The sequence below is a fragment of the Tupaia chinensis genome, unplaced genomic scaffold (genome assembly GCF_000334495.1).
Source record: "Tupaia chinensis unplaced genomic scaffold, TupChi_1.0 Scaffold000403_1, whole genome shotgun sequence".
NCBI lineage: Eukaryota > Metazoa > Chordata > Mammalia > Scandentia > Tupaiidae > Tupaia > Tupaia belangeri.
The window spans coordinates 268,254-275,295 of record NW_006159905.1 but is presented as its reverse complement, the minus strand read 5'-3'; the positions used below and the strand labels follow the sequence as shown (position 1 = coordinate 275,295).

Genomic DNA, 7,042 nt, shown 5'->3' with positions numbered 1-7,042 from the left:
CTCTTGCCGCCCCCCCCCCCCAGCCACTAGACTGCAGCCCCTACTGACATCAGGGAAAGGTGCCTTGGGAATTGACTGACCTCGAATCCCCCATTTGGAGATGAGAAAAACAAAGCATAGAAGTAGGAAGTGGAAATCACATCGTTTCGTTCTGACCTCAGCCATTTGGGGGAGAGGGAGTTGCTCAGTCTAACTCTGGTTGAAGACTTATCCATGAGTATTCTGCGTTAGGGGTAAAGACCAGAACAGGAGTCCTTGTCTTCGCAGATCTCTATTGTTAGTGCCATCTTGATAGCATTTAATGTCATTTCTGTTCTCATCTCATCTGTTCTTTATTCCTTTTTTGTTTGCTAGGCAACACAGACGGCCCCTCCGCCCCCTCCACCACCTCCACCCCCACCCCCTGCCCCAGAGCAGCAGACCACGCCCCCACCAGGGTCCCCTTCTGGTGGGACTGGTGGCACAGGGAGTCCTGGAGGCCTGGGTCCTGAGAGCCTGCCCCCAGAGTTTTTTACCTCAGTGGTGCAGGGTGTGCTGAGCTCCCTGCTGGGCTCCTTGGGGGCTCGGGCCGGCAGCAGTGAAAGTATTGCTGCCTTCATTCAGCGCCTCAGTGGATCCAGCAACATCTTTGAGCCTGGGGCGGATGGTGCCCTCGGTGAGCAAAGGGTGGGAGGTGCCTTGGTCTTTTCTGGGAAGGGACAGCCAGGGAAAGGTAGATGGCTTTTGCTTAGGATTATTGTTTAGGGGATGAGACTGAGGCTGGTGGTGGGTGGGCAGGCCAGGTGGTAAAGGCCATTGCTGACTTTCACCCCCGTCCCCAGGATTCTTTGGGGCCTTGCTTTCTCTTCTATGCCAGAACTTCTCCATGGTAGACGTGGTGATGCTTCTCCATGGGCATTTCCAGCCACTGCAGCGGCTCCAGCCCCAGCTGCGATCCTTTTTCCACCAGCACTACCTGGGTGGCCAGGAGCCCACACCTGGTAACATCCGGGTATGTCAAGGCTTGGGGCCCCAGTTTTTTATGCCTGTTCATTTATCAGCTAGAGCTACGGTGCCCTAGGCCAAGCCCTGGACTTGCTGGGGATGGAAGGGGGCATCTCTTGAGGGCTGAGGCTTGAGACTAAAGCTGTGGTGTTCCCCCTGTAGATGGCAACCCACACATTGATCACGGGGCTAGAAGAATACGTGCGGGAGAGTTTTGTGAGTAACAACTTCTCTTCCCCTCCTCTCCTGGGTCTGATCAGGGCAGTCGGTGTTTCCTACTGCCTTCTCCTCCTCTCCTGATTTTAGAATCTTTGTGTATCACGTCTTCCAGTCTTTGGTGCAGGTTCAGCCAGGTGTGGACATCATCCGGACAAACCTGGAATTTCTCCAAGAGCAGTTCAATAGTATTGCTGCCCACGTGCTGCACTGCACAGGTCAGGGCCGGCTGGGCAGGGCGCGCGGGCATACTGGATGTGCAGGGCTGGTGGATGCCAGCGTCGCCTCCTGACATCTCGTCCGCAGACAGTGGCTTTGGGGCCCGATTGCTGGAGCTGTGTAACCAGGGCCTGTTCGAATGCCTGGCTCTGAACCTGCACTGCTTGGGAGGACAGCAGATGGAGCTTGCTGCTGTCATCAATGGCCGAATTGTAAGCACCACCCAACTCCAGGTCTCCATTTGTTTCCTCAGGTTCCCATTCTCTTCAGTGTTCTGTGGTTTTCACTTTTCTTCTCTAAACTGCCATCCTTTACCTGGTATATTTCAAAAGCTGTTTAGTGTCTCAGGTTCCAAGCCTGCTTTCTGCTCCTCAGCGCCGCATGTCTCGTGGGGTGAATCCATCCTTGGTGAGCTGGCTGACCAGGATGATGGGGCTGAGGCTGCAGGTGGTACTGGAGCACATGCCTGTAGGCCCTGATGCCATCCTCAGATATGTGCGCCGGATCGGTGATCCTCCCCAGGTAAGGGACAGTGGGCTTCAGGGTTGGAGGCTTGAGGGAACGGTAGATCTGAGAGGGGCTCTTGTGTTCTTCTCTCCCATCCTGTTTAACAGCCACTTCCTGAGGAGCCCATGGAAGTTCAGGGAGCAGAAAGAACTTCCCCTGAGCCTCAGGTACCAGGGAGAGGCTGTGGGGCCAGATAATGTGGAGTGGAGGGCTGGGGGAGAAGGCAGGAGGCTAGTTCTGAAGCCTCAGTCTTCCTGCTTGCTGTCTGACTCCCAGCGGGAGAATGCCTCTCCGGCCCCTGGAACAACAGCAGAAGAGGCTATGTCACGAGGCCCACCTCCTGCTCCTGAGGGGGGGTCCCGAGATGAACAGGACGGCGCTTCAGCTGAGACAGAGCCTTGGGCAGCTGCAGTACCCCCAGTAAGTGTTAGGCGGTGATCAGTGGGCCAAGGCAGCTGAAAGTATCGGGAATTACTCCTTTCTGATCTTTTCCTTCCCAGGAATGGGTCCCTATTATTCAGCAGGACATTCAGAGCCAGCGGAAGGTGAAACCTCAGCCCCCTCTGAGCGATGCCTACCTCAGTGGTATGCCTGCCAAGAGACGCAAGGTTGGTTTGCCCCTTCCGTGTGGACCTCTTATCCAAGTTCCCTGTCATACTTGAATCAGCTTGCTTTGAGCTGGAGGAGCTTTTCTTAGTCCAGCCCCTCATTCAGTGAGGACATTCCTGGGGCTCCGGCTTGCTCATGGTTGTTGCACACCACACAGGACTTCGCCATAGGCCACTTGGGAGCAGTCCTCAGTCCTTCAGCCGGCTAGTCCTGTGTGAAGGGCCGTTTTCCTTTAAGGTGGGCTTCCTTTGTGGTTAGCTAGCCCTGAATCCTAGATGGTTTGACCAGTCTACCTCTTGTTGCAAGAGCAAGTTCAGCACATTTTCAAACGCGTCTTTGACCAGAGAGCCGTATAGAATTAGGCATTTCTGTTGTTTCAAGCCCCATGTGGACTATTTCCCTTTGCTCTGCTAGTGTGGAGACTCTGGGTGACTCATGGAAAGGGTGAGCTGGGTGGTGGCACTGGATCTGACGTTGATCCTCTTTTCCCTCCCAACCCCCTGTCCCCCAGACGATGCAGGGTGAGGGCCCCCAGCTGCTGCTCTCAGAGGCCGTGAGCCGGGCAGCTAAGGCAGCCGGAGCTCGGCCCCTGACAAGCCCCGAGAGCCTGAGCCGGGACCTGGAGGCACCAGAGGTTCAGGAGAGCTACAGGCAGCAGGTGCCCCCACCTTGAAGCAGAATAGGGATGGTCTAGGGGGAGGGGTTGGGCCAGGGCCCCTTTTCCCTGTGTTCGTTCAGATGGTCAGTCTGGGATTACCACTTGATGTTTGTAAAGTGCTTTTACCTGGTGGCATCTGGGGAAAGTGCTGTACCGTTGGGCTGTTCATACAGTCCCTGGCTGGTGGGGATGTTAGCTCCTGAGGGTTGGCCTTGAGGGCTTGCTGGGATCGCAGGGGCTTGGGCAGTGCGCCTCCAACTTGCTTGTTCTTTTTCTCTAGCTCCGGTCTGACATACAAAAACGACTGCAGGAAGACCCCAACTACAGCCCCCAGCGCTTCCCTAACGCCCACCGGGCCTTTGCTGATGATCCCTAGCTCTTTGCTGTATGGCCCTTCCTCATCAGGGGACCATTTCCCCTCTTCCTTCACAGTATTTAAGAAAATAAAAGTCGGGTTTTCCTGGCTCTTGTCTCAAACTATCCTCATTACAGTCTCGAGTTATTTTTGCTTGCTGTAGGGCACATGCTTCCTCAGGAGAAACTGAAAGAAAGGGAGAACTCACCTCCTTCCCTCCCCCAGGGCGGTGGCAGCCCAACTGCAATCTTTTCTCCACTCCACTTTGGGTATTTGGGGCATATACACATATATGCCCAGTGTTTCTTTAAAGCTGTGGAATCTGGGACTCAAACTGGAGTTGGCCATGTGGGATCCAGTGTTTTAACCATCACAGAACTGCTGGTCCTAACTTGTTTTAAAATGAATGCTCCCAAGCCAGGTGGTGAAGTGAGGTGGCTGGACCCCACATCTAAGTGGGTGATTATGCAGCCCCCCCTACCCCCCCTCAGGGAGTGCTTTCTCATACCTAGCTACCCACTAGCAAATAAAAAAATGTCCTCTACAACCCGACACCAGACAGCATACCATTTCTGTGACTTAGGTATTCATTTTGTTCACATAGCACACTACTAAAATGTGCAAGTCTTTTTTGATGGGTGTGTTTTTATGCAAAAGCATTTTATGCATAAAAATCTTGGACTTCTGAGATGGAAAAAGCAAATTCTAGATATAGGTCTACATACAGCGTTAGCTTAACTAGTGTACAGTGGTACATGAAACTCAATGAAGTTTGACAATGAGGGAACTGGCTTGCCCCAGTCCAAAGAGCCCCACTATTCATGTACAAAGATGTGGAGGCCATGACAACTGTAAGGGACTTCCTCTTAGGTCTATCAGTGAGATCAAAGTAGTACAAGCCTGCAAATTCAGTTTGACATCCCTCCCCTCTTAGCTTAGTGCTGGAACTATAGAGCATTATACAAGACATCCTCAGGCTCTGCAGCTTCACCTGAACCTCTTGGAATACTGGCTCACGGATATCTAAGGCTTGGACTTTGGACTACTTGATACCCTGCTGGAAAAGCCTACGGCGTTACTAGTTGACAATTTAGAGGAATTCTGCCTTCAACATGTCCTGGAACTGGTGGCTTGCTTTCTCCCTCTTCCTCTGGTCAAACTGAATAATAATAAATACATTAATTCTTAATAAATAAAAGACATCATCATAAACAACCAACCCATCCCTGAAATCATTTTGGAAAATTTTTTTTAATCCTTTTATTACTGTTTTTTAACAAACGGCCCCAGGGATGGGGAACAGGGAAAAGGGGAGGAGGGTAAGTGAAGCTCCAGCCCCACAAACCCTCCTCGCCCACCCCTTTCCCCCTTATATATTTATAATCTATATACAAGCCCCGGGGGTGGGGGGCAAGGGGAACTGCCTCAACGAGGTGGGGGCAACCCAGGCTCCTTGTCCCCACGGGACCCAGGATCCTCTGCCCGTCGGGAAGGCCCCTCTCTAGAAGGTGGCCCTGTCCGCTCCCAAGGCTTCGGCATCCAGCGCAGGGCATCTGGTGGAGAAGCCTAGGGAACAGGTACATGTGGAAGATTAGGTCACAGTGGGAGGTCATGGGTAAGCGCTCCAGCAGAAATCCTTGAATTTAGACTTGGGGCTTTCTCCTTCACCTGCTGGTAGAGGTCAATGCGCTGGGTGCGGAAGACTCCACTATAGGTTGAAGGTGGGGCCTTGAGACGGGAATTGAGGCCAGAGAAAGACCTACGGGAGGACATTGAAGGTAAGCCTAGGACCTGCCCTTGGTCCCAAAGAAAGCAAGCCCTTGGGGATGAGGAAGCTCCACACTTCCCTTTACCTTCCAGCTTGGGGAGTACGTGACGACCCAGGTCCCCCCAGGTTGCTGCTCAGTTTTCGATAATCCTGGAACGGCTTTAGTTCCACTGGATGTAGCTTAAAGAAAGAAACTGTGAGCCTTTTGCCACTAAACCCATTCACCCTGAGAAACAGAAGCTCCACCCCTAACTCCTGAGTTCCCTAGCACCTCAGTTTCTGTACCTTACCTCTGCTCGCCCCAAGCTAGGGGGGAAAGGCCTGGCAGGTGAAGGCAGCACCCGAGTAGCAGGGGCAGGTGGGGGCCGCACAGCCAGGCTGGGGGGCTGCAGAGCAGGGCCCATGGGTAACAGAGAAAGAGGGGGTGGGGCAGGAGGTGGTGCCGGTGGCAGGGAGCCAAAGTTCACCACAGGCAGCTGTGAATCTACCATGGGTAGAAGCATCTGTAACGAGAAATTTTGGTGTGCACATTAGGAACAGGGAGAATGCCAAACACTGGAGAAAATGAAAACACTTAAAAGCCAGAGACTAGGTAAAGAGAATGAAAGGAACAGGGAAGATAAAAAGTACCTGCTGGGCAGGGGCCCCTGAAGGGAGAAAACCACTTTGGCCACCAGGCTGCAGAGGAGTAGAATAAAAATCTGAAGATGGCAGATCCTGGCGAACCTGGTGGGGATTGAGAACTGTGTTAACTCCAGAACAACATTCTCCCCACTCCTAACTTCGAAACCCTAGCACCTGACCACCTCTTACCTGAAGCAAAGGTGGGTCAGGCAAAGGGCTGGGGCAGAAAGCTGGAGAGTACAGAAAGGAAGGCGGAGGGTAGAGAACTCCTCCAGCTGGCAGCTTCCCCAGTTCTGTAGCTTGCAGTGCTGAGAAATCCAGAAACTGGCCCTTCAGAGCTACCCCAGAGAGCACTGCTGAGGGAGGGGCTGGGCCTGGGGGTAGGTACAAGGGCTGTGACCTGAAAAGAATCAGAGGGAGGAGAGGTGTTAGAAAACCACTCATGGGACCAGCAGGTGGTGGAATGGTTACGGCGCTGGACTCCCAAGTAGTCGACCATGGTTCAAGTCCTGGACCCAGCAGTTTAAAACTCATGCTGGGCACCTGTGTGTGCTTGCCTGCCCAAAATCCCGAGAGGAAAATGGAGAAGGGATAGCAGCGAGGCTGTCCCCCCTGGGGGAGGGGGTGATTTCTCGCGTTCTGTCTCTCTGGCGAGCACATGTACTCTATAACAAAAATCTTTCATTTAAAAAAAAGAAAGAAAAAAGAAAGCTCGTCATTTGCTTCTTTAGTTTAAGCAATAAACCTTAAGTCTGTTAGCTCTTGGTACCCTCACATTGTGTCTTCCCTGTTCTTCTCCTCTGAAATACATTTCCAATTCCCTCTGAGGTCCACAAACATCTAATCTTACCTGTAAGGGTGCAAGGAGGGTGTCCCAGGGCGGAAGCTTCCATTATTAGGATGTAACTGAGAGTCCATGGCTCCCCCAGAGACCTGTGGGAGAGTGTGGGGCTGAAATAGTTCCAATTTATCTAATCAAGAACACCTCACCCATCCCACCTACTGCGGTTAAAAAGCAACAGAAAAAATGCAGTGATCATAAAAGTAAAAAAAAAAAAAAAAAAAAAAAAAAAAAAAACAATGTCTTAAAAATATAAAAATT

At 52.2% G+C, this 7,042-nt stretch overlaps 2 protein-coding genes across 15 annotated transcripts in view; one reads left to right on the top strand and one right to left on the bottom strand.

Moving 5' to 3' along the window:
• BAG6 (BAG cochaperone 6) overlaps positions 1-3,675 on the top strand; it is a 15,068-nt gene extending 11,393 nt beyond the window's left edge. For 8 of the 13 annotated variants that reach the window (XM_027774114.1, XM_027774117.1, XM_006154266.3 and 5 more), the window contains 11 exons: positions 355-655; positions 822-991; positions 1,147-1,200; positions 1,316-1,418; positions 1,507-1,631; positions 1,795-1,941; positions 2,034-2,093; positions 2,203-2,346; positions 2,427-2,534; positions 3,047-3,193; positions 3,474-3,675. In XM_027774114.1, the coding sequence (XP_027629915.1) occupies positions 355-655; positions 822-991; positions 1,147-1,200; positions 1,316-1,418; positions 1,507-1,631; positions 1,795-1,941; positions 2,034-2,093; positions 2,203-2,346; positions 2,427-2,534; positions 3,047-3,193; positions 3,474-3,569 (1,455 nt within the window). In that variant the 3' untranslated portion in view covers positions 3,570-3,675. Of the gene's footprint in view, positions 1-354; positions 656-821; positions 992-1,146; positions 1,201-1,315; positions 1,419-1,506; positions 1,632-1,794; positions 1,942-2,033; positions 2,094-2,202; positions 2,347-2,426; positions 2,535-2,692; positions 3,004-3,046; positions 3,194-3,473 lie in introns of those variants that run through there. The other 5 variants (XM_006154270.3, XM_027774116.1, XM_006154269.3 and 2 more) reach the window with 2 other exon arrangements.
• A 1,105-nt stretch (positions 3,676-4,780) lies between these two features.
• The window catches only part of PRRC2A (proline rich coiled-coil 2A), a 16,349-nt gene continuing 14,087 nt past the window's right edge, over positions 4,781-7,042 (bottom strand). The window contains exons 25-31 of one of the 2 annotated variants that reach the window (XM_006154263.3): positions 6,791-6,891; positions 6,130-6,340; positions 5,947-6,042; positions 5,607-5,819; positions 5,402-5,496; positions 5,217-5,307; positions 4,781-5,114 (exon numbers count right to left, since the gene is read on the bottom strand). In XM_006154263.3, the coding sequence (XP_006154325.1) occupies positions 4,974-5,114; positions 5,217-5,307; positions 5,402-5,496; positions 5,607-5,819; positions 5,947-6,042; positions 6,130-6,340; positions 6,791-6,891 (948 nt within the window). In that variant the 3' untranslated portion in view covers positions 4,781-4,973. The remainder of the gene's footprint in view (positions 5,115-5,216; positions 5,308-5,401; positions 5,497-5,606; positions 5,820-5,946; positions 6,043-6,129; positions 6,341-6,790; positions 6,892-7,042) is intronic. The other variant, XM_006154264.3, reaches the window with a different exon arrangement.